This window comes from Canis lupus, chromosome 15 (assembly GCF_003254725.2).
Source record: "Canis lupus dingo isolate Sandy chromosome 15, ASM325472v2, whole genome shotgun sequence".
Classification (NCBI taxonomy): Eukaryota; Metazoa; Chordata; class Mammalia; order Carnivora; family Canidae; genus Canis; species Canis lupus.
This window is the reverse complement of record NC_064257.1, coordinates 14912206-14939012: the sequence shown is the minus strand read 5'-3', so window position 1 is coordinate 14939012 and position 26807 is coordinate 14912206. Positions and strand designations below refer to the sequence as shown.

At 40.0% G+C, this 26807-nt stretch overlaps 1 protein-coding gene and 1 pseudogene across 4 annotated transcripts in view; both read right to left on the bottom strand.

Annotated features, from left to right (window-relative positions):
• The window catches only part of TESK2 (testis associated actin remodelling kinase 2), a 143495-nt gene that overhangs the window by 86754 nt on the left and 29934 nt on the right, over positions 1-26807 (bottom strand). For 2 of the 4 annotated variants that reach the window (XM_049094476.1, XM_025420300.3), the window contains exon 2: positions 20817-21129. In XM_049094476.1, coding sequence (XP_048950433.1) covers positions 20817-21038 — 222 coding nt within the window. In that variant the 5' untranslated portion in view covers positions 21039-21129. Of the gene's footprint in view, positions 1-9702; positions 10590-20816; positions 21130-26413; positions 26573-26807 lie in introns of those variants that run through there. The other 2 variants (XM_049094475.1, XM_049094477.1) reach the window with 2 other exon arrangements.
• LOC112642583 (60S ribosomal protein L36-like) lies at positions 1573-2143 on the bottom strand (annotated as a pseudogene).

The following is a 26807-nucleotide window of genomic DNA, read 5'->3' as shown; positions in this document are numbered from 1 at the left end:
ATAGAGAGAGAGAGAGAGAGAGAGAGGCAGAGACACAGGAGGAGGGAGAAGCAGGCTCCATGCAGGGAGCCTGATATGGGACTCGATCCCGGGACTCCAGGACCACGCTCTGGGCCAAAGGCAGGCACTAAACCACTGAGCCACCCAGGGATCCCCTGATCATATTTTTTTTTAAAGGATTCACTGTCTTGCAACTTTCACAAGTTGTTGTTTGAGAAGCTAAAAAATTATAGGCAGTTAGGGCAATAAGACCATTTCAACAACACCAGCATTTTAAGACCCAGTACCATATTTCTCAGACAAAGCAGACAAAACTACCAGAGAACATGAAATCTTTACCTTCCCAAGCACAAAAATAAAACATATAGAACAAAATAACATTCGCATACAAAAATGCTCCTCCCTTTTTTTTATTTAAAATCAATTAACTAGGCACATCTGGGTGGTTCAGTGGGTTAAGCGTCTGCCTTTGGCTCAGGTCATGATCCAGGGGTCCTGGGAATCGGGCTCCCTTGCTCAGTGAGGAAGTCTACTTCTTCCCTTTTTTTCTGCTCCTCCTCCCATTTGTGCTTGCATGTACTGGCACTCTTTCTAATAGTTAAAATCTTAAAAAAAAAAAAAAAGTCAATTAACTTACAGTGTATTATAAGTGTCATAGGTAGAGTTTAAAGATTCATCAACACCCAGTGCTCATTACATCAAGTGCCCTCCTTAATACCCATTATCCAGCTTACCCCATCCCCTCACCCACCTCCCCTCAGCAACCCTGTTTGTTTCCTAGAATTACCCCTTACTTTCTTTATAGTACAACTGTTAATACTGCTACAAATTTAGAGTTTGCGTGATAACTCCACACGCACTAAATAATAAATGTACAACTATGAATGTGAATAAATCAATTTTTCAGTACCCAAGCAGATGGCAGATATCTGGCTCTTTTAGTTTATAAGTTTACTGTTTCTTATAGCTTAGCACTTCCAGACATGGTGCTTTCAATTTAGGAAAATATACCAGGGGAGAAAGTAGGAACTTAAGCCTCTAGCTTATGTAACTAGCTGTATACTTACAAACTGAATCAGGTTGAACTCTCTGTAAGATTGTGTGTGTGTGCGCGCGCGCGCGCACACGCGCAGTGATGTGCATATATATGTGTACATATATATACACACACATATATACATTATAATATCCTATATATTTAGTATAAGTATGTAAAAATTAATAATAATATTTGGAGCACCTGGGTGGCTCAATCAGTTGAGTGTCCCACTCTTGCTTTCAGCCTGGGTCATGATCTCAGGATGGCTGGATCAAGACCTGTGTAGGTTCCATGCTTATCAGGGAGACTGCTTCAGATTCTCACCTTCTTCCTCTGCCCCTCCCCCCACTCTCTCTCTCTAATAAGTAAAACCTTAAAAATAATAATATTGGAGCACCTGGGTGGCTCAGCGGTTTAGCACCTGCCTTTGTCCCAGGGCATGATCCTGGAGTCCCGGGATTGAGGCCCACATCAGGCTCCCTGCATAGAGCCTGCTTCTCCCTCTGCCTGTGTCTCTGCCTCTCTCTCTCTCTCTGTGTCTCTCATAAATAAATAAATAAAATCTTTAAAAAAATTGTTTAATAATTATCTTTAAATTTTTTCTTGTATAGTGGATCAAAAGTAGGTATAATATTCTATTCACCAATCACACAGATAGGTATTCAAATCCTAGCTGTACCATTTACCTATTGGCAAGACACTAAAAATTTTTGGACCTCAGTTTCTCTCTCTCTCTCTCTCTCTCTCTCTCTCTCTATTTTTCAAGTTTCAAAAAGCTCTATTACCCCTTTAGGAGAGGGATTCAATCTGTTTTAGCTGCCACTTTCCTCATGGCTCCCAGGAGGTTGGCTCAGCTCCTCTCTCTTCCTCTTGGCATGGATGCATGTCCCCACCCTTTTCTTGATGAACTTGAGTGCACGCTTTTCCCTGGAGACCCTGAGCAGCTCCACACTACAACACTCATATGGAGAGAAGCCACACACCTCTCGGATCATGCCCTGCACAAACTTGGTGTGCTTGGGGAGGTGTCCACAATGGCAGCTGTGCCTGGGCTTGCTTGTGGCTTTTACTGAGGCCCAAAGTCATAGGGTAGTACAGAGCCATAGCTGTTGCTTCTTCTTTTTTTTTTTTTTTTCATAGCTGTTGCTTCTTAATGGCTCCCATGGAAGAAGCGGTTTACTCATTTATAGAAGTAGAACCACTTAAAAAATTGCTGTGGTAATTAAAATAACATATACAAGTTCTTAACACAGTACTTAGCACAAAGAACTCAAAATCTTAACTGTATATGTAACAAATAATAAGTAGCCCTTACATAGGATATATTATGTGCTAGACATTCTAGTATTTTACATATACTAGCTCATTACATCCTCTCAACAACCCCATAAGGTAGGTACTATCATTATCTCCATTTTGCAGATGAAGAAACTGAGGCACAGAAGGCAAGTAACTTGCCCAAGGTTAAAAAGCTTATAAGAGATAAAGCCAAAATTCAAATAGGGGCAGAGTCTCTCTCTTATGTTGCCACTTGATGCATTCTTTTCTTTTTAATTATTTTTTTAATACTGAAATATAATTGACATACAATATTATAGAAGTTTCAGGTATATTGATTAGCAAATGCTATACATTCTTATAACATACATACTTATTTTTTTCCTAATGCAACAAATATTTAGTGAGTGCCCTCTACAAGGCAAAATCTGTGCTAAGTACTAAAGACACAAGGACGAAAAACACAGGGAGGTTTGATCTAACAGAGAAAGGCAAACTCCATGTAAACAAAATGTCATAAAAAGTATCATTGCTCTGATAAAAATCTGTACAGGGTATACAGGAGAAACAAAGGGGGGGGAAGAGGCAATCATGCTATGAAAAACACAATAATGATAAGAAAAGAAGGTATCTGATATCACATAATCATCAAAAATGAAATCACATAGGAGTGTCTGGGTGGCTCAGTCAGTTAAGTATCAGACTCTTGATTACAGCTCAGGTCATAATTTCTGCGTTCTGAGATCCAGCCTCACGTCTGCTTGGGGCTCAGCGTGGAGTTGGCTTGAGATTCTCTCTCCCTCCCCCTCTGCCCTTCCCTTAAAATAAATAAATAAAATTTTTAAAAAATTATCTCTCTCTCTCCCTTTGCTCCTCCCTGTCCCCAGAGGCATGCACACTTGTTCTTTTTCTCTCTCTCTCTCTCTCAAAAAAAAAAGAGAGATTGTAACCCATCTCACTAGGAAATTCACTTGCTAGCTGCCATATGAAGCATATCAAGCTGAAGCCCTCAATTCAACAGACTGTAAGGAATTAAATGCTGCCACCAACCACATGAGTTTAGCAGCAGATCCTTTCCTACTTGAGCCTTGGATAAGATGTCAGCCCTAGCTGACACCTTTAATTTTTTTTTTTAAGTTTGCTTTTATTTACGTAAGTAATCTCGACATCCAACACAGGGCTTGAACTCATGACCCTGAGTTCAAGAGTCCCACTCTCTCCCAATCACATCAGCCAGGCACCCCACCTGAGCTGACACCTTGATTGCAGCTTTGTAAGACCATGAAGCAAGGGACCCAGCCAGCTAAGTCATGTCTGGACTCCTGAACCACAGAAACAGATAGAGTAAATAGGTGTTCCTTTAAACTACTGCATTCATGGTAATATTGTTATTAAGTAATAGGTAACCAATATGCTATACTTCTTTGTGTTGCAATTACCCTTGTAATTATTTAATGTTTACCATTAGATTATAAATTCCACAAGGGCAAGAATAACAAGTCTTTTTTTTTTTTTTAAGATTTTATTTATTTATTTATTCATGAGAGACACAGACAGAGAGAGAGATAGACACAGGCAGAGAGAGAAGCAGGCCCCTCACCAGGAGCCTGATGTGGGACTCAATCCCAGGACCCCGAGATCATGCCCTGAGACAAAGGCAGATGCTCAACACTGAGCCACCCAGGCGCCCCAACAAGTCTTAATCATTACTGTATCTTAGCACTTAGCACAGTGTCTAGCATATAAAAAAACTACAAAATAGTGAATGAATGGATGGATGCCTACGCTATGCTGGGCACAGTCTTATATCCTAGAGAAACAAAAATAAATAAGACATGGTCCCTGTCCTCATGGAGCTTAAAGTTACATGGGATGACAGACACTCTAAACAAATAATTTCAACAGAATATAATAAAGGTAACAGAGGTTTCTGTGAAGACAATGGGTATGTAACTCAGACTGCCAGGATCCAACTATGAGTTAATCTTATATAGTCAAGATTTATGTTGGACAGATTACATGATCTTATATACAGAAAATTCTAAAAAATAAGAGTTCAGCAAGGTTATACAGGATACAATACAAATATAAAAATTATTATACTAGCAATAAACAGTCTGAAAAAATGAAATTAGAAAAACAATTCCTCTACAATAAAACTACTAGAAACTAATTCCTATCCCTAGAATCCAGGGTGACTTGGGCATTCCCCTTGTAGGACATAAAGTTCTCTCCTGAGGCAAAAAGAGTGCCGTTTTGGCTACATTTTTCCCTGTGGTATCTCTGGCTGTCACTTCGGAGGACACCAGCTGGCTTTGGACTGACAGTGGCATTCTTCCATTACCACTTCGAATACTTTCATCGTTGAAATTAAAAGAAGAGTCCTCATTGCATGAGTATAAGAATCCTCCCAAACCAAAAGATCACTCTCCTGGGTTTGTTTCGTTTTGTTTTGTTTTGTTTGTTTAGCTAAACTCCTTTTATTGTAGTCATGCTGGCAACAGGGAAAGCTGTATCAATAGGCTCATTAGAAGGATGAACGGAGGGTGCCTCGCTGGCCGAGTAGGTTAGGCATCTGCCTTGGGCTCAGGTCATGATCTCAGGGTCCTGGGATGGAGCTCCAGGTCAGGCTCCCTGCTCAGTGAGAGGCCTGTTTCTCCTCCCTCACTGCTCTCTCGCTCTCTCGTAAATAAATTAATAAAATCATAAAAAAAAAGAAGGATGAAGTGAGGTATCTACCATGATTATTTTGTAGTATGGTCAGGTAATAAATGACTACTTTCAAATGGGGGAGAAAAAAGTGTTCCTTGCTCAGCAGGGAGCCTGCTTCTCCCTCTGCCTGTCTCTGCCACTCTCTCTCTGTCTCTCATGAATATACAAATAAAATCTTTTTAAAAATTAATTTAAAAAAAGAAAAAGAGAAAACAGCAGGTGCTGGCAAGGTTGTAGAGAAACCAGACCCTTGTATTTTGCTGGTAGGAATGTAAAATGATACAGCCAATGTGGAAAACAGCCTGGTAATATCTCAAAAAGTAAATCTTGAGTTACTTTATGACCCAGTAATTCCACTTCTAGGTATATACTCAAAAGAACTGAAAACTAGTATTCAAACAAATACTTGAACACAAATGTTTATAACTGCACTATTCACAAGAGCCAAAAGAAAACAATCCAATATTTATAAACAGATGAAGGTTTTTAAAAAAAATGTGGTATTATCCATATACTGTAATATACTGGGCCATAAAAAGGAATGAAGTGCTGATACATGTTATAACATACATGGATCAATGTTGAAAACATTATGCTAAGAAATTAGTCATAAAGGCTACATATTGTACAATTCTCTTTATATGTCCAGAATAGGTAAATCCATAGAGACAAAATGTAGGATAGTGGTTGTCAGGGGCTGGGGGAAAGGAGAAATGGGGAGTGACTAATAATGAGTACAGATTTTCTTTTAAGGATGATCAAAAAAAATTTTTTTTATTTTTATTTATTTAACATAGTCACACAGAGAGAGAGAGAGAGAGAGAGAGAGAGAGAGAGGCAGAGACATAGGCAGAGGGAGAAGCAGGCTCCATGCACCGGGAGCCTGACGTGGGATTCGATCCCGGGTCTCCAGGATCCCGCCCTGGGCCAAAGGCAGGCGCTAAACCACTGCACCACCCAGGGATCCCTGCGCCACCCAGGGATCCCTGCACCACCCAGGGATCCCAAAAAAATTTTTAATTAGACAGTGGTGATAGCTGCACAACCTTATAAACAAAATAAAAAACACGGAATTGTTTGTTTGTTTGTTTGTTTGTTTATTTATTTATTTATTTATTTATTTATTTATTTATTTATTTATTTATTTATTTATGAGAGAGAGAGGCAGAGACATAGGCAGAGGGAGAAGCAGGCTCCATGCACCGGGAGCCCGACGTGGGATTCGATCTCCGGTCTCCAGGATCGTACCCCCAGGATCGCGCACTGGGCCAAAGGCAGGCGCTAAACCACTGCGCCACCCAGGGATCCCCGAATTGTATATTTTTAAAAGGAGAATTTTATAGTATGTGAATTATTTCTCCATAAAGCCATTCATAAAAAGAAAAAAAGTCATATTGATACTTTGTCCTGGAATGGGATTCCAAGTTTTACAGTTTTCATAATACAGAGTTATGTTAAAATACAGAGTTGTATGTATGTATGTTAAAATACAGAGTTATGTCATGGAGTAATAAAAGGTGAGTTATCTCAAGTCACTGGAACAATCATCTTCCTAGAAAGTCTCCTTCCAATCAAACTCCCAAACAAAACAAGGACAGTATAAAAAGAAGGTAAGAACCTTCTACTAGGGACGCCGGGATGGTTCAGTGGTTGAGCATCTGCCTTTGGCACAGGGTGTGATCCTGGAGTTCCTGGATCGAGTCCTGCATCAGGCCCCCTGTATGGAGCCTGCTTCTTCCTCTGCCTGTGTCTCCGCCTCTCTGTGTCTCTCATGAATAAATAAATTAAATTTTAAGATTTTGCCTCTCTCTCTCTCTTGCTCTCTGTGACTATCATAAATAAGTACAAATTTAAAAAAAAAGATTTTATTTATTTATTCACGAGAGACAAAGAGAGAGAGGCAGAGACATAGGTAGAGGGAGAAACAGGCTCCCTGATAGGAGCCTAATATGGGACTCAATCACAGGACCCTGGGAGCAAAACCTGAACCAAAGACAGATGATTCAACCACTGAGCCACCCAGGTGGCCCTAAAACTGAATTATTTTATTTATTTATTTTTAAGATTTTATTTATTTATTCATGAGAGACACAGAGAGAGAGAGAGAGAGAGAGAGAGAGGCAGAGACATAGGCAGAGGGAGAAGCAGGCTCCATGCAGGGAGCCTGACATGGGACTTGATCCCAGATCTCCAGGATTACCCCCTGGGCCAAAGGCAGGCGCTAAACCAATGAGCCACCCAGGGATCCCCAAACTGAATTCTTTTAAAGGAATACAAGCAAGCCACATAAATCCACATTCCTCAGTGTGAAGTCATCCTTCAATCAGTCTTTCTTTTGATATCTAAGGGCAACTGAAAGTCCATAAGTTACCTGTATAATTTGTAATTCCCATACCAGAAGTCAAATATTTCCTTTTATTGCTAGTGATACACTTTTTATTTAACCTGACCTTTAAAACTCTGTAGTCATCTGTACTTTGTAATCAAAGATAAAAACTAATCATATCCTACCTTTACTATAGTTATCAGACCTAGGATTGGCAAACTTTCTATAAAAGTTTAGATAGTAAATATAGTAGGCTTTAGGGGCCATATGGTCTCTGTTACAACTATTCAATTCTGTCATTGTAGCACAAAGGCAGCCATAAAATATACATTGACAAATGGGTGTGGATGTGTTACAATAAAACTATTTCTTTTAAGATTTCATTTTATTAAAAAAGATTTCATTTTATTTAAAAATTTTTTTTCATTTTATTTTTTATTTTATTTTATTTTTTTTTAAGATTTTTTTTTTAATTTTTTTATTTATTTATGATAGTCACACAGAGAGAGAGAGAGGCAGAGACACAGGCAGAGGGAGAAGCAGGCTCCATGCACCGGGAGCCGGACGTGGGATTCGATCCCAGGACTCCAGGATCGCGCCCTGGGCCAAAGGCAGGTGCTAAACCGCAGCGTCACCCAGGGATCCCTTTTTTTAAGATTTTACTTATTTATTCATGAGAGACACAGAGAGGGAGAGGGAGAGACACAGGCAGAGGGAGAAGCAGGCTCCATACAGGGAGCCTGATGTGGGAATCAATCCTGGGACTCCAGGATTACGCCCTGAGCTGAAAGCAGGCACTTAACCGCTGAGCCATACAGGCGTCCCAAGATTTTATTTATTTGTTCATGAGAGACAGAGAGAGAGACAGAGACATAGGCAGAGGGAGAAGCAGGCGCCCTGCGGGGAGCCCAATGCAGGACTCAATCCCGGGACCCTGGGGTCACGACCTGAGCCAGAGGCAGCCACTCAACCACTGAGCCACCCAAGGTCCCTAAAATTTTATTTACCAAAAAAGAAGGTGGCAGACTATCATTTATCAAACCCTGTATCAGACTATTACATGTGAGAATAAATAAATAGACCCGTTTCTCTCTTTCCCAATGATAATGTTCTCACCATAAAATTAACTAATTACTTTCTAAAATACCACAAAATAAAATTAACTAGCTTTCTCCTATTTCATAGTGGGCATTCGTAGTGGGATAATGCTAGATCTTATTGCCAACTATAAAGACCAAGTTCAGGTTTGAGATTTGTACTATACACACTATACAGAAAGACTGAGCCAAGAAATTAAAATAAAGCCTTTAGGTTCAGATCTAGGACATATAGGACTCCAGGAGAGACAAATGTGAGACTGCCATATTAAGCAGGTTTACAACCTAGAACACAAGAACTCCAAGGAAAATTATCTCTCTCTGAAAACAGACTTTCAATAAAAAAAATATAAATCACAGGAGAAATGAAAATCCATGAAAAAGAACCAGCGGACCAAATAATGCAGAGTCCACACTCTAAGAACTGCAACTAATCTAAAAGAGAAACAAACAAACAAAAAACATTTATATGGTCAAAATTTACTCATCTCTATGAAAGTATATTAGAAAATCTACAAGAAATAATAATTTTCTAGTAAAATATAATTTACCAAAATTGAACCAGAAGAAACAAAATTCTAAATAGACCAATTACCCCAGAAAAAGAGGAAAAGTATCAAAGTGCCTGACCAAACACCTTACAAGGGAATTCTATCAAATATTTAAGGAATATTTCTTTTATTATTTTTTTTTATTTTATTTTTTATGATAGTCACAGAGAGAGAGAGAGAGAGGCAGAGACATAGGCAAAGGGAGAAGCAGGCTCCATGCACCAGGAGCCCGATGTGGGATTCGATCCCGGGTCTCCAGGATCGCGCCCTGGGCCAAAGGCAGGCACCAAACCACTGCGCCACCCAGGGATCCCTAAGGAATTTTTTTTTTTTTTCCCTAAGGAATATTTCTAATGTCATTTCAAATGTTCCAAAGCACAGAGGAAAAAATATTGCAAATAATTTTTTTGAGGCAAGAATAACATTGCTATCAAAACCTAATAAAAGCATGAAAGAGAAAACCACAGACTGTTCTCACAAATATCACAAAACACCCCAGCAAAAAGATGTTGGAGGCACATGAAACAGTAATATACCAGGAATGCAAGGATAGCTCACTACTGAAACACCTACTAATATAACTCACTTTACTAAGAAGTCAAAAGAGAAAAATATTTTTTGTATTAGAGTTCTCCAGAGAAACAGAACCAATAGAATATACACAGAGAGAAAGAGATTTATTATAAGGAATTGGCTCACATGATAATGGAGGCCGAGAAGTCCCAAGATCTGCAGTCAGCAAGATGGAGACCCAGGAGAGACAATGGTGTAGTTCCAGTCCAAGTCCGAAGGCCTGACATCCAAGACAGCTAATGGTATAAGTTCCAGTCCAAAAGCTGGCAGGCTCAAGGCCCAAGAATATTTTGGTTCCAATCCGAAAGCAGAAAAAGAACAATATTGCTACTCAAGCAGTCAGGGCAAGGAGGGGTTCCTTCTTAATCAAGGGTCAGTCTTTTTATTCTATTCAGACTTTCAAATTTTGGATGAGGGCTACCCACATTAGGAAGGGCAATCCACTTTTCTCAGTCTACTGATTCAAATGTTCATCTTACCCAAAAACACTCTCATAGATACACCCAGAATAATGTTTTATCAAATATCTGGGCACTTGTGGCCCAGTAAATTGACACATAAAATTAACTATCATATCACAGATTCTGAAAAGACATTTGGTAAAATTAAACATTCATCCTTCATAAAAATAATTCTTAAGAAAATAGAAAAATTTTTGTTAAGATTTTAAAGATCAAGGGTGCCTGGGTAGCTTAGTCAGTTGAGCATCTGCCTTTGGCTGGGGTCATGATCCCAGGATTCTGGGAGGGAGCCCTGCATTAGGCTCCCTGTTTAGCAGGGGAGTCTGCTTCTTCCTCTTCCTATGACCCTCCCCCTGCTTGTGCGTGCTCTCTCTTTCTCTCTCACTCACTCTCTCTCCAATAAATAAATAAAATCTTTTAAAAAATAGAGATGAAAAAAGATATACTAAGATAATAATAACCAAAACAATAGGCAAATGCACACAACAAGGAAGAAGGTACACAAACTAGTATCAGAGAAAACAGAAATCAAAGCTAAAAGCATAAGGTGGGACAAAAATAGAACTGATATTTGTAAAAAATACAATCCATAGTGTACAGTCCAATAATAATCATAGGCATTATTAATAACTAACTCACAAAATGGCCTAGAAATAAGTAACACACTGATAGTTAACACACTGAGAAATCTATAAATATTAAGTAATTCTAATAGCCTTTTTTTAAGAAATAGATCAAGCAGACCAAAATAAGCTAAAGCATATAACACTGAATAACACAATACAAAAAGCTTGATACAACAGAGACATATAGAACTTTATGCAACTTTATGCAAACAAATACACAAAACAGAGAATTAATGTTTCAAACACATTTGCAGCATAAAAAAATATGACCACGTATTAGGTCAAAACAAAATCTAAGTATATTCCAAAAGACAGATATCATATAGACCATTTCCTTTGATCATTATGCACTAATATTAGAAATTGAATATCAAACAATTACCAAAAAACAACTTACCATAAGGAAATTTTACAACTTCATTTTACATAATCTTTGATTAAAAAGAAAATCAAACCAAATTACATTTAAAAATTATGAAAGCTCATAAAAACCTATGATATGGCCAAATCAAGAGGAAACTTTTTTTTTTTTAAAGAATTTTATTTATTTATGAGAGACACAGAGAGAGAGAGAGAGAGAGAGGCAGAGACACAGTAGGACACAGGCAGAGGGAGAAGCAGGCTCCATGCAGGGAGCCCGATGTGGGACTCGATCCCAGGTCTCCAGGATCACACCCCAGGCTTCAGGCTGCGCTAAACCGCTGCGCCACCGGGGCTGCCCGGAAACTTTAAAGTTTAAATGTATACATTAGAAAATAATAATGGCAAAAACTGATATAAGAATAAAATTACAGAAGCTAGATAAAGAACAAAATAGATCTGATAAGAAATAACCAAAGGAGAGTAATAAAGATAGAAGTACAAAATAGTGAACCATAGCACATGCAAATAGAAGATAATCAATAGAATCAAAAGTAATTATTTGACTGTGTCAAGTTCTGCCCAAGGTGGAGTTATCAGCAGATTTGGCAAACACATGGAGTCAACTTTCCCTAGACACGTAGAAGGGCAGGAACAATGAACTTCACAACTATCTCCCCAGGTCCCCAAATCCTTCATTTCTTAAGCCTTTGGTTTATCAGTAAACAGCAGTTTTGTTCATTTTTCTTTTTAAAGGCAAATCCTTTAAGAGGAAAAGTAAAATAAATCTGTGTTAAGTTTGATTTAAAAAATGGAAAGAGAAAAAAAAATAAAAAATAAAAAAATAAAAAAAATAAATGGAAAGAGGACACAACCACATTAGAGAAGGAGAGAGATACCGATATGGTAGGTAATTACTACATTAGTTACAATTATGTTTGGCAGCAAATAACAGGGATCCAAATTTTCTGTCTTAAGATTGTTCTGTCACATAAAAGTCTGAAGGAGGCGGGACACACAGTGGTTGAGTGGCTGCCTTTGGCTCAGGGCTAACACATCAGGCTCCCCACAGGGAGCCTGCTTCTCCTTCTGTCTATGTCTCTGCCTCTCTCTGCTAAAATCTTTTAAAAAGTCTGGAGGAGGCAATATAGGACTACACAGTCCTGCTCCATAAGACCTGTAAAAGCCAGGGTCTGTCTTATTCTGACACAGGTCTTCATTCCCAAAGTCTTTTATAATATGGATTTTTTTTTAATTTTTATTTATTTACGATAGTCACACAGAGAGAGAGAGAGGGGCAGAGAGACACAGGCAGAGAGAGAAGCAGGCTCCATGCACCGGGGAGCCCGACATGGGACTCGATCCCAGATCTCCAGGATCGCGCCCTGGGCCAAAGGCAGGCGCCAAACTGCTGCACCACCCAGGGATCCCCCTCAAGGTCTTTTATCATCCCAGATGTCTACACTCTAAACAATATGAAGGAAGGGGATCCCTGGGTGGCGCAGCGGTTTGGCGCCTGCCTTTGGCCCAGGGCGCGATCCTGGAGACCCGGGATCGAATCCCACATCGGGCTCCCGGTGCATGGAGCCTGCTTCTCCCTCTGCCTGTGTCTCTGCCTCTCTCTCTCTCACTGTGTGCCTATCATAAATAAATTTAAAAAATGTTTAAAAAAATATATATATATATATTTTGGGGGCAGCCCCGGTGGCTCAGTGGTTTAGCGCTGCCTTCAGCCCAGGGCCTGATCCTGGAAACCCTGGATCGAGTCCCACGTCAGGCTCTCTTGCATGGTGCCTGCTTCTCCCTCTGCCTGTGTCTCTGCCTCTCTCTCTCTCTCTCTCTCTCTCTGTGACTATCATAAGTAAAAAATAATAATAATAAAATAAAAATAAAAATATTTTGGGACGCCTGGATGGCTCAGCGGTTGAGCGCCTCCCTTTGGCCCAGGGCATGATCCTGGAGTCCCGGGTTCGAGTTCCACAACGCGCTCCCTACATGGAGCCTGCTTCTCCCTCTGCCTGTGTCTGTGTCTCTCATGAATAAATAAACAAAATCTTTAAAAAATAATAAAAATAAAAATATTTTGAAAAGTTACTTTAAAATTTACCTCTACATGCTCCCCAAACCAAAAGGTTTTACAGGAAAGTTCTACTAAGCCTTTCATGAAGTTCCTATGCAATGTGAACCATTCCACAATATAAGGTAAAAAAAATCTGAAAGGCTTCCTAACCCCTTCTATAAAACATAATTCTAATACCAAAATTAAACAGACTATCAAAAAATAAAAACTATAGCCCAAGCAAATCAAATCCAGTAGTATATGAAAAAAAAATACATCATTAGCAAGTATTCTTTTTAAAGATTTTATTTATTTACGAGAGACAGACAGAGGGGGGGTGGGGCAGACACAGGCAGAGCGAGAAGCAGGCTCCATGAAAAGAGCCGGAAGTGGGGACTCGATTCCAGGTCTCCAGGATCACACCCTCGGCTGAAGGCGGCACTAAACTGCTGAGCCACACGGGCTGCAAGTATTCTTTATCCTAAAATTGCATGGCTAAGCAAGAGATTAAGTATTCACATTTTTTACAGATGAAATAGAAAATGTATGGAAAATAAAATAGGAACAAAGAATACTGACAAAAACAGAAAAGAGTAACAAAATATGGTAGATACTAATCCAATTGTATGAATAATCACCTTAAAAATAATAATAGGGATCCCTGGGTGGCGCAGCGGTTTAGCGCCTGCCTTTGGCCCAGGGCGCGATCCTGGAGACCCGGGATCGAATCCCACGTCAGGCTCCCGGTGCATGGAGCCTGCTTCTCCCTCTGCCTGTGTCTCTGCCTCTCCTTCTGCCTGTGTCTCTGCCTCTCTCTCTCTGTGTGACTATCATAAATAAATAAATAAAAAATTAAAAAATAATAATAATAATCACCTTAAATATCACTGGTCCAAATACACCAATTGATAAACCACTTCAGGGTTGCCTGGGTGGGTCAGGATTTAAGCATCTACTTTTTGGCTCAGGGCGTGATCCCGAGGTCCGGGATCAAGTCCCACACGGGGTTTCCTTCAGGGAGCCTGCTTCTCCCTCTCCCTGTGTGTCTCTCATGAATAAATAAACAAAATCTTAAAAAAAAAAAAAAAAGACTTTATTTGAAAGAGATAGAGCACAAGCATGCATGGGGGACAGGGGCAGAAGAAGAGGGAGGAACAGACTCCCCCATGAATGAGTAGGGAGCCTAACGCAGGGCTCAAGACCCGGACCCTGGATCATGACCTGAGCTGAAGGAAGAGGCTTAACCGACTAAGCTACCTAGGGACCCCTAAAAAAAGTTTTTTTAAGCATATAATAAAGGAATAGTATGAACAACTCTATATCCATAAACTTGATAACCTCGATTAAATAGACCAATTCCTGAAGCACCTGGCTGGCTCAGTTAGTAGAGCATAGGACTCTTGATCTCAGGGCCTTGAGTTCAAGCCCCACACTGTTATTCAAGTAGAGCTTACTTTAAAAAAAATTAAAATAGGGGGATCCCTGGGTGGCTCAGTGGTTTGGTGTCTGCCTTTCGCCTGGGGCGTGATCCTGGAGTCTCGGGATCGAGTCCCGCATCGGGCTCCCTGCATGGAGCCTGCTTTTCCCTCTGCCTGTGTCTCTGCCTCTCTCTCTCTCTCTCTCTCTCTCTCTCTCTCTGTGTGCGTCTCTCGTGAATAAATAAATAAAATCTTTAAAAAAAATCTATCAATCAACTAATTAATTAAAAATCGGGGCTCCTGGGTGGCTCATCTGCCTTCAACTCACGTCAGGATCAGGGCCCTGGGATCAAGCCCTATCAGGCTTCCTGCTTAGTGGAGAGTCTGCTTCTCCTCTCCCTCTGTCCCCCTTCCCCACTCACGTTTTTTTCTCTCTCTCAAATAAATAAATAAATTTTCTAAAAGAATAAATAAAACTAGAAGAAAACATTGGGGAAAATCTTCATGATATTGGATTTGGCAAGGATTTCTTGAATATCACACCAAAAGCACAAGCAACATAAAAAAAAATAGATAAACTGGACTTATTCAGAATTTAAAACCTGTATACAGGGATCCCTGGGTGGCGCAGCGGTTTAGCGCCTGCCTTTGGCCCAGGGCATGATCCTGGAGACCCGGGATCAAATCCCATATCGGGCTCCTGGTGCATGGAGCCTGCTTCTCCCTCTGCCTATGTCTCCGCCTCTCTCTCTCTCTCTGTGTGTGACTATCATAAATAAATAAAAATTTAAAAAAACAAAACAAAAAAAAACCTGTATACATCAAAGGATATTATTGAGAGATTTAAAAGACAGCCTACAGAATAGGAGAAAATATTTTCAAACCATATACATATATACAAATAGAACCAATTCAACAGTGGGCAAAGGAATGGTGAACAGATATATGAAAAGATGCTCAACACTGGGACACCTGGGTGGCACAGAGGTTGAGCATCTGCCTTCAGCTCAAGGTGTGATCCTGGGGTCCGGGATCGAGCCCCACATCAGGATCCCTGCTAAGAGCCTGCTTCCCCCTCTGCCTGTGTCTCCACCTCCCTCTCTCCCTCTCTCCCTCTGTCTCTCTCTCTCTCTTCTCTTTCCCTATGTCTCTGATGAATAAATAAATAAAATCTTTAAAAATAATGCTCAACATCACGCATCATTAGGGAAAGGCACATCAAAATCACAGTGAGATATCACCTCATACCTATCAGAATGGTTAAAATCAAAACACAAGAAATAACAAGTGTTGGGGAGGAGGTGAAGAAAATGGAACCCTCATGCACTGTTGGTGGGAATGCAAATTGGTACAGCCACTGTAGAAAACAAAAAATTAAAAAATAGAATTACCATATGATCTAGTAACTCTGCTACTGAGTATTTACCCAAAAAATACAAAAACACTGATTCAAAAAGATATATGCATGCCTATATTTATTGAAACATTATTTACAATAGCCAAATTACAGAAGCATCCCAAGTGTCCATCACAAAATGAATGCATAAAGAAAATGTGGTATATATCTACAACACAATATTATTCAGCCATTAAAAAGAATGAAATGGGGATCCCTGGGTGGCGCAGCGGTTTGGCGCCTGCCTTTGGCCCAGGGCGCGATCCTGGAGACCCGGGATCGAATCCCACATCAGGCTCCCAGTGCATGGAGCCTGCTTCTCCCTCTGTCTGTGTCTCTGCCTCTCTCTCTCTTTCTCTGTGACTATCATAAATAAATAAAAAAAAAAAAAAAATTAAAAAAATAAATAAATAAATAAAAATAAAAAGAATGAAATGCAGGGGCACCTGGGTGGCTAAATTGGTTGAGCATCTGCCTTTAGCCAAGGTCATGATATCTGGGTTCTGGGATGAAGCCCAACATCAGACTCCCTGTTCAGCAGGGAGTCTGCTTCTCCCTTTCTCTGCACCCCACTCATGCTCTCATTCTCTCTCAAATAAAGAAAATATTTTCTCAGCTTTTTAAAAGATTTTTACTAATATACTTATTTATATATTTATTTATTTTTATTTTATCTATTTATTTGACAGAGAGAGTGAGTACAAGCAGGGGGAGTGGCAAGCAGAGCAGGAGCCGCACAACAGGCTTGATGATGGGCTCGATCCCAGGACTCTCCAACCATGACCTGAGCCAAAGGCAGACTTAACCAACTGAGCCACCCAGGTGCCCCAATAAATAACATCTTTAAAAAAAAAAAAAAGAAAAGAAAGAAAAGAAAAGAAAAGAAAGAAAGAAAAGAAAAGAAAAGAAAAGAAAAGAAAAGAAAAGAAAAGAAAAGAAAAGAAAAGAAAAGAAAAAAAAGAAAAGAAAAGAAAAGAAAGAAAGAAAAGAAAAGAAAAGAAAAGAAAAGAAAGAAAGAAAGAAAGAAAGAAAGAAAGAAAGAAAGAAAGAAAGAAAGAAAGAGAAAGAAAGAAATCTTGCTATTTGCAACAACATGGATGGATCTAGAGGGTATAATGCTAATTGAAATTACTCAGATAAAGACAAATACCTTATGATTCTACTCATCTGTGGGATTTAAGAAACAAAACAAACAAAGAAAAAAAAAGAGAGAGAGAAACCAGAAAACAGACTCTTAACTACAGCAAATACACTGATGGTTACCAGAGGGGAGGTTGGCTGAGGATGGGTGAAATATGTGAAGGGGGGATCCCTGGGTAGCACAGCGGTTTGGCGCCTGCCTTTGGCCCAGGGCACGATCCTGGAGACCCGGGATTGAGTCCCACATCGGGCTCCTGGTGCATGGAGCCTGCTTCTCCCTCTGCCTATGTCTCTGCCTCTCTCTCTCTCTCTGTGACTATCATAAATAAATTTTTAAAAAATTAAAAAAAAAAAAGAAATACGTGAAGGAGATGAAGAGTACACTTATCACGATGAGCCCTGAGTAACGTACAGAATTGTTGAATCACTTAGTTATACCTGAAACTAATATAATACTGTATGTTAACTATTGGAATTATTTTTTTTAAAGATGGGCAAAGGATTTAATAGACATTTCTCCAAAGAAGATACATAAAAAGTCAATAAAAACAAGAAATGATGCTGAACATCATTAGTCACTTGAAAAATACAAATCATAGCCACAGTGAGATATCACTACATACCCACTAGGTTTGCTACATTTAAAAAACTGAAAAATAACAAGTGTTTGTGAAAAAATGGAAAAATTGGAACTGTATTCATTGCTCGTGGGAATGTAAAATGGTGAAGCTGCTGTGGAAAATAGTATGGTGGTTCCTTTGAAAGTTAAATATTGACCCAGTGAAATTATGCAGTCCAAAAAACACAAATACTGCATGATTTTGCTTATATAAAGCATCTAGGGCAGCCCCGTTGGCGCAGCGGTTTGGCACCGCCTGCAGCCTGGGGTGCGATCCTGGAGACCTGGGATCGAGTCCCACATCAGGCTCCCTGCATGGAGCCTGCTTCTCCCTCTGCCTGTGTCTCTGCCTCTCTCTCTCTCTGCGTCTATGAATAAATAAATAAAATCTTAAAAAAAATAAAAATAAAAATAAAGCATCTAGAGTAGTCATATTCACAGAAACATAAAGTAGAATGGTTGCTGCCAGGAGGTGAGGTACAAAGGAAGGGGAAAGTTGTTTAATGCATATAGAGTTTCAATTTTGCAAGATGAAAAAGTTCTGGAGATTGGTTGCACAATGATGTGAATATCCTTAACACTATTTAACGATACACTTAAAAATGGTTGAAAATAAATTTTATGTTATGTGTATTTGACCACAATCCCAGATCCCAGGATCACGCTCTGAGTGGAAGACACTCAACGGCTGAGCCACCCAGGCATCCCCAAAAGGCAAATTTATAAAGACAACAGAACACTTTAAGAGGGAATGAGGGTAGGAGGAAATGAGGAGTTGTTATTCAGCAAAGTATAAAGTATCTGTTTGGGATGATAAAAAAGTTCTGGAAACATAATGGTGATGGTTGCACATAACATTGCAAATGTACTTACTACTGAACTTGTATGCTTAATATGGTTAAAATGGTAAATTTTATTTTCTTTTATATTTTACTACAATAAAAAAAATAAAAAGAGAGAGAGAGAGAATAGAAGGAAAGGTATAAGAAATGGTGAGTAAGCAACTATACGGCAGTGTCTTTGATCCAAAAAAGAACATGACGGAGGGGCACCAGGGTGGCTCAGTTGGTTAAGCCTCTGACTCTTGATTTCAGCTCAGGTCCTAATCTCAGGATCATAAGATTGAATCCCACATCGGGCTCCACACTGGGCATGAAGCCTGCTTAAGATTCTCTCTCTCCTTCTCTCTCTGGCCCTCCCCAAATTCTCTCTCTTTCTCTCTCTAAAAAAAAAGAGAAAAAAAAATAAAAAAATAAAAAATAAAAAAAAGAGAAAAAAATTAAAAAGAGAGAGAGAGAGAAAAAAAAACATGAGGGAGTTTAGCTATAGGGGCTGTTAGAGTCAAAATATATTTATTCTCCTTTAAAGATTTTTTAAGGTGAGAGAAATAACAGAAGGTTTATATGTTGATGGGAATCATTTAATAGAAAGTGAAACAAGTAGGAAAGAGGGGAGAATTTCTTAGGTGATGTCTTTGAGTAGGGAACTAGAAAAAAGAAATAGAATACAAATGGAAATATGGTTTAGATTGGAACATGGGTAGTTTATCCATAATGACAGGTATAAAGATTAAGTAAGTAGGTGAAGATGTGAGTTAGTAGCTATTTGTGGTGACTGGGAGCTGTTCTCCAGCTTGCTTCAATTTTCTCAGTGAATTAGGAAGCAAAGTCATCACTGAGAAGCAATACCAAATGTTGGATAAGAGAAGAAAAAGTATGGAATAACATTCTGGGAAAGTAAATGAACCAGGGAAATATGAATACTTGGGAGCACTAAGGGCTTAACTTTTTAAAAAATAACCAAATAAAACTATATGTGTGGGTATGTATATGTTATATACACCTTCTTACATGTATATATACATTTTTTTAAGATTTATTTATTTATTCATTCAGAGAGAGCGAAGAGAGAGGCAGAGACACAGGCAAAGGGAGAAGCAGGCTCCACGCAGGAAGCCCGACGCGAGACTCGATCCCGGGTCTCCAGGATCACACCCCGGGCTGCAGGAGGCACTGAACCACTGTGTCACCAGGGCTGCCGCCCTATATATAAATTTTTATATATGTATAAGACATGTGTGTATAATATGTGTATAAGCAAAGAGTCTAGAAATACACATATCAAATTGTTAATAGTGCTTATTATTGGAGAAAGAGATATATACCAGGTGGGAGAATAGAAGAGACTCCTATATTATTTGGATTTTTGATCAGTATGTATTATTTTTATAATTAAAATAAAATAGATGTTAATAAATTAATTAAAGTAGATGTTAATAGTGTGAGAGGACAGTTTACCTATATTTTTTATTATTATTAAAATAAGAGCCTTGGGACACCTGGGTGGCTCAGTGGTTGAGTGTCTGCCTTTGGCTCAGGTCATGATCCCAGGGTCCTGGGATCGGGTCCTGCATCGGGGTCCCCACAGGGAGCCTGCTTCTCCCTCTGCCTATGTCTCTGCCTCTCTCTGTGTCTCTCATGAATAAATAAATAATATCTTTAAGAAAAATAAAATAAATTAATAAAAAATAAAATAAGAGCCTTTATAAATGTCTCTAGAGAGATAGGAGAGGTAAAACAGGATATAAATAACCATTATGTACAACTCCCAGTGGTAAAATTCTCCCAGCCACCCCCTCTAGCTCCAAAGTGTCTGAGGCAAAGATTAGGCACCACCAAGTAAATACAAAAATATCCAGATTCTGACTCTAGACACTGATGGAGAAGGGGCAGGTCAGGCCTCCCAGGCATAAACGGAAGGAGCAGATATGATGTAAGTCACAGGAGAGTTTCTATCTTCAGGGTGATTCCAATCTGTTGGCTGGCTCAGGCCATCCCTGGAACCTCCTGCATTCTCCTGTTGTTGAGTGCATCTTGGAACACATGTACTGATGGCTCCAGGGTCCCACCAGCAAGTGAGACCCAGTATCTTAGCCAGGGCCACAGCATCACATGTGGACCAGCAAGAGAGCAGCAATGGCCAGGCCCAGAGCCATCAGCAGTCCCGAAGCAGGAGAGGACAGTTTAGAACACTGATCAAGAGCCACAGCACCCTCATCCCAATTAGGCAAAGCCTAATGCCCTAATTATACACAATTATCAACTCAGCAGTAAAGCTGATTATCAACAAAACAAAATGAGAAAAGCAGAAACATCACTCACCTTGAACACTTCAGAGAAGAAGCCAGACCCTATTTTTTCACAGGTGAAGTCATCTAAACGAGTCAGTCTAGAAAAGGCACTTATAAGAGCTCGATATGAAGATGGCCGAACTCTTCCCACTTGGGTCATGTTCCCATCTCCTCCACCACCTCCTTCAAAATCTTCAAGACGCTCCACACGTGGAGGAAAGCCTGCAATTGAATTCCGTTTGCTCCGATCCATAATCTCAATTATCACTTTTTTTTCTTCTTTTAAGAAGGAACTCCACACATAGTAAAATTTTGTTGAGTTTTACTTCTCTTCCGGTTTGATGCTAAATAAAAGATCAGAAAGATATTTCATTAAAACCATGAATATTAAATACATGTAAACCAATGAATTATCATTGCAAAAATATTTGCTCTTTCACATTCTAGCTCTTGATTTTCAGATAAAAAAAAAAAACTTTATACCTTTACTTTCAAAAAATACTTATATATTTAAAGCCTAAGACATAATCTTTAAAATGAGTGAACTATAATAAAAATCGTCAACTACATTCTAAAAAACAAAATACCGGGAAATCCCTGGGTGGCTCAGTGGTTTAGCACTTGCCTTAGGCCCAGGGCCTGATCCTGGAGACCCGGGATCGAGTCCCACATCGGGCTCCCTGCATGGAGCCTGCTTCTCCCTCTGCCTCTCTCCCTCTCACTCTCTCTCTCTCTTTCTCTCTCTCTCTCTCTCTGTGTGTCTATCATGAACAAATAAATAAATAAATCTTTAAAAAATAAAAATAAAAAAACAAAATAACAATGATAATATCTATCATTCATTGAGTGTCTACTATCTAGCAAACATAGTATATGAGCTGTACATATGGGATGCCTGAGTGGCTCAGCGGTTGAGCATCTACCTTCAGCTCAGGGCATGATGCTGGGTCTGGGGATCGAGTCCCACATTGGGCTTCCCGTGGGGAGCCTGCTTCTCCCTCTAACTATGTCTCTGTCTATCTGTGTGTCTCTCATGAATAAATAAATAAAATCTTAAAAAAAAATAAAAAAAAAAGAGCTTGGGGAATCCCTGGGTGGCTCAGTGGTTTAGCGCCTGCCTTCAGCCCAGGGTGTGATCCTGGAGTCCCTGGGACGAGTCCCGCATCAGGCCCCCTGCATGGAGCCTGCTTCTCCCTCTGCCTGTGTCTCCCCCGGTCTCTCTCTCTCTCTCTCTCTGTCATGAATAAATTTTTAAAATCTTAAAAAAAAATTTAAAAATTATTTAAAGAGCTGTACGTATGTCATCATTTCATTCTCAAATAATCCATGATATAAAATTATTATGGGGGCACCTGGGCGACTCAGTTAAGAGACTGCCTCTGACTCAGGTCATGATCCCAGGATCCTGGGATCAAGTCCTTTGTCGGGCTTCCTGCTCAGTGGGGAGCCTGCTTCTCCCTCTCCCTCTGCCTCTCTCCCAGCTCATTCTCTCTCTCTCTCAAATAAAATATCTTTATTTTTTTAAAGATTTTATTTATTTATTCATAGAGACAGAGAGAGAGAGAGAGAGGCAGAGACACAGGCAGAGGGAGAAGCAGGCATCATACAGAGAGCCCGACGTGGGATCCGATCCAGGGCCTCCAGGATCACGCCCTGGGCTGCAGGTGGTGCTAAACCGCTGCGCCACCGGGGCTGCCCTAAAATATCTTTAATAAGTAAATAAGTAAATAAATAAAAATAAAATTTTAAAAAATTATGTTCATTTCATAGAGAGGTCAAGTAGTCATACTGTCATTAAATGGCAGAGATAAAATTAAAATGCAAGACCTTCTAATTCAGAAGCCTATATCCAGGGGCAGCCTGGGTGGCTCAGCTGTTTAGTGTTGCCTTCAGCTCAGGGTATGACCCTGGAAACAGGGGATCGAGTCCCACGTCGGGCTCCCTGCATGGAGCCTGCTTCTCTCTCTGCCTGTGTCTCTGTCTCTGTCTCTCATGAATAAATAAATAAAGTCTTAAAAAAAAAAAAAAAAAGCCTATATCCAGGGGGGCCTGGGTGGCAAAGGTGGGTAAGCAATGTACTCTTGGTTTTGGCTCAGCTTTGCATCTGGCTCTGGGTTCAGTGCAGGATCTGCTGGAGACTTTCCCTCTCCCTCTGCCCCTTCCCCCATCACCCCTTTTCCCAACACATGCACACATGCTCACGGTCTCTCGCAGTCTCTAAAATAAATCAATCAATCCTTAAAAAAATAAAAGCCTATATTCATACTAATGCCCTTCATAGCCTGCATTACATCATTTTCTCTTTATTTGAAAAGTAAAATCCAATATATATAAAACAATGGCAAAGATTTTATACCATAAAATTATTTTATTTATAGATTTTATTTTTATTTATTAGAGAATAGGAATGAGAGGGAAAGAATCTGAAACAGAATGCACAGAGCCAGATGCAAGGCTCAACCCCACAACTGCAAGATCATAACCTGAGCACCAAGAGATGGATACTTAACTAAGCCACCCAGGTGCCCCAAAACATATTATTTTTAAAGAAGAAAACTGGGGCATCTGGGTGGCTCAGTGAGTTGAGCAACCAGCTCTTGATTTTGGCTCAGGTCATGATCTCAGGGTTGAGATCAAACTCAGTGGGGAGTCTGCTTAAGTTTCTCTCTCTCTCTCCTTCTGCACCTCCCTCCCGCCTTGCTCACACATGTGTTCTCTCTAAAATAAATCAATCTTAAAAAAAAAAAAAAGGAAAAAGAAAGAAAACCGTATCTAAGCAATTTAAAAATTATTGATTAAACAGTACAGTATAGCAAAAGTGACTATAGAAGGCTCTACCCCATCTGGTCCATGATTAAGAATAAAAATGCAAACCTACTTTTTCTTTAGGGCATGTCTCCCTACCTCTATTTTTTTTCCATGAGAAATGATTATAAAGGTCTTATGCAGAATACAGCATTGTGACTTTTCAACTAGTAAAATGCTTTCATAAATCTGATACTTAATCCAGGCTACCTCTACCACTTCTAACCATGGAGAACAGCAGCAGGGTTCCCAGGGCCATCCTTACAATATGACCTTGCCTCCCTAGCCATAGCCAGAAGTCAGCAGCACTCTATCCAATAGGGACCAATCACAGTTCCTTTCCTGACAATTTGGAATTGTAATTGAGATGTCCTAGCCTCAGTCTGGCTGCTTTCTAAAATGGAAGCCACATAGTGGTGTCTGGCTGATTCAGTAGGTAGAGCATGAGACTCTTGATCTTGGGGTTGTAAGTTTGAGCCCCATGTTAGGTTTAGAGATTACTTAAAAATAAAATCTTAAAAAAAAAAAAAGGAAACCATGTAAACTCAGGAGCTGTGGGCCATGGCCATTATCTACCATATAGCCTGGAAAGCAGAAAAAGTCAAGAGATTGAGTCAAAACTGCAAAGAAAAAAAGACAAAAAGAGAACTTCTTAATTTTCCCAATGTGCTATAGTTCCCAATTCCTGAGGCCTCATTGCATCCTGATTTAAGGTTCCATGAGATACCCTTGTATCATTAAAATAGATTACCTTGGGGCACCTGGGTGGCTCAGTTAGTTAAGAATCCAACTCTTTAAAAAAAAGAATCCAGGGGATCCCTGGGTGGCGCAGCGGTTTGGCGCCTGCCTTTGGCCCAGGGCGCGATCCTGGAGACCTGGGATCGAATCCCACATCAGGCTCCCGGTGCCTGCTTCTCCCTCTGCCTGTGTCTCTGCCCCCCTCTCTCTCTCTGTGACTATCATAAATAAATAAAAATTTAAAAAAAAAAAAAAAGAATCCAACTCTTGATTTTGGGTCAGATCATGATCTCAGGGTTGGGAGATCCAGCACAGAGTCAGCTCCACACTGGGCACAAAGCCTACTTAAGATTCTCTCTCTCCCCACCTCCCCTCCCACTCATGTGTGCTCGCTTTCTCTCCAAAAAAATAAATTATCTTTGCTTAAGCTAATTTTACCAAAGTCTTCATAGAAGGAAAAATGACCCAAGTTCTAAAGGAATAAGACAGTTAAGTACCTCTATTGAATCTTGCCAAAAAGTGGCAGATCAGCAGATCAAAAATTTAGGATTGTAAGACCAAGATTTTTAAAATTTTACAGCCAATAAAGACCATAAAGTTTATTCATTCATTTTATATGTGAGGAAACATAAGGCCCAGAATGTGGAAATGATTTGCCCATAGCTATAAGCCATTTATTAGCCAAGCTAACCTCAGGACCAAGGAACCAAAAGGTAGTGCATTTCTCTTTTTCTTTTTTTTTTTAATTTTTTTTAATTTATTTATTTATGATAGTCACACAGAGAGAGAGAGAGGCAGAGACACAGGCAGAGGGAGAAGCAGGCTCCATGCACCAGGAGCCTGACGTGGGATTCGATCCCGGGTCTCCAGGATCGCGCCCTGGGCCAAAGGCAGGCACTAAACCGCTGCGCCACCCAGGGATCCCTTTTTTTTTTTTAATTGGAGTTCAATTTGCCAACATATAGCATATCACCCAGTGCTCATCCCATCAAGTGCCCCCCTCAGTGCAAGGTAGCACATTTCTAAAAGTGTGTCTGCTAATCATCTGCTTCAAAATTATCCAAGGAGCTTGTTTAAAACCTATATTACCATGTCTCAACCTTGACTTACTAAATCAGAATCTCTTGGAGGCCTGGAAATTTTACCAAGGTCCCCAGTGATCCTTATGTACAATAGGAGTTGAAGATCCTCTACTTAGAGAAAGGGTATATTAATAACTTTTTTTAAAAATGAATTTTACAAGAATTTCCTCATTTAATCCTCAAAACAACGTGAAGCTAGGTATGATTCCTATTTCACATAGAAAGAAATGTAGGCTCAGGAGGTTAAGTACCTTGCCTAAGGATACACAACTAGTAGAAACAGAAACCATGGTCCATCCAGCATCAAAGCTCAAGCTTTTTCCATTTCATATCATTTAGCTCAGTGTTTTTCCACTATAGAGTTGTACAGAGTTTAGCTAGTCATCTACATAGAAAAGAGGACAAGTACTTGAGTGCAGAGGAAGATGAGGGTGACTATAATTCGGACAGAAATAGAAAAGAAGGGGAGGGCACCCTGGGTGGCTCAGTGGTTTAGAGCTGCCTTCGGCCCAGAACGTAATCCTGGAGACCTGGGATCCAGTCCCACATCAGGCTTCCTGCATGGAGCCTGCTTCTCCCTCTGCCTGTGTCTCTGCCTCTCTTTCTGTGTCTCTCATGAATTTAAAAAAAAAAAAAAATCTAAAAAAATTAAAAAAAGAGAAAAGAAGGGGAGAAAAACTCTTAGCTTTAGAAAAATAAAGGGGACTCCTGGGTGGTTCAGTGGTTGGGTGGCTGCCTTTGGCTCAGGTAGTGATCCCAGAATCCGAGATCAAGTCCCTCATAGGGCTCCTGCAAGGAGCCTGCTTCTCCCTCTGCCTGTGTCTCTGCCTCTCTCTCTCTCATAAATAAATAAATCTTAACAAAAAAAAAAAAAGGAAGGGAGGGAGGGAGGGAGAGAGAGAGAGAGAGAGAGGAAGGAAGGAAGGAAGGAAGGAAGGAAGGAAGGAAGGAAGGAAGGAAGGAAGAAAGGAAGAAAGAAAAAAAGAAAGAAATTACAAAATACCGTAGCTGGGGGTCCCTGGGTGGTGCAGCAGTTTGGCGCCTGCCTTTGGCCCAGGGCGCGATCCTGGAGACCCGGGATCGAATCCCACGTCGGGCTCCCGGTGCATGGAGCCTGCTTCTCCCTCTGCCTGTGTCTCTGCCTCTCTCTCTCTCTCTCTCTCTCTATCATAAATAAATAAAAATTTAAAAAAAAAATACCGTAGCTAAAATTATCTAAAGCACAGCTGCCTTTGAAATCACTGAACAATTTGACTGGCTTACCATCTACTGACTTTTTTACTCTGAATGAAATACATTATTAACCTCCACGATGCCTCTATTTTTCCTGGGAAGGTGGTAGATTCTATTCTCTATAGTAAGTCTTGGAAGACAGAAATGCTCATTGCAGCTCAACA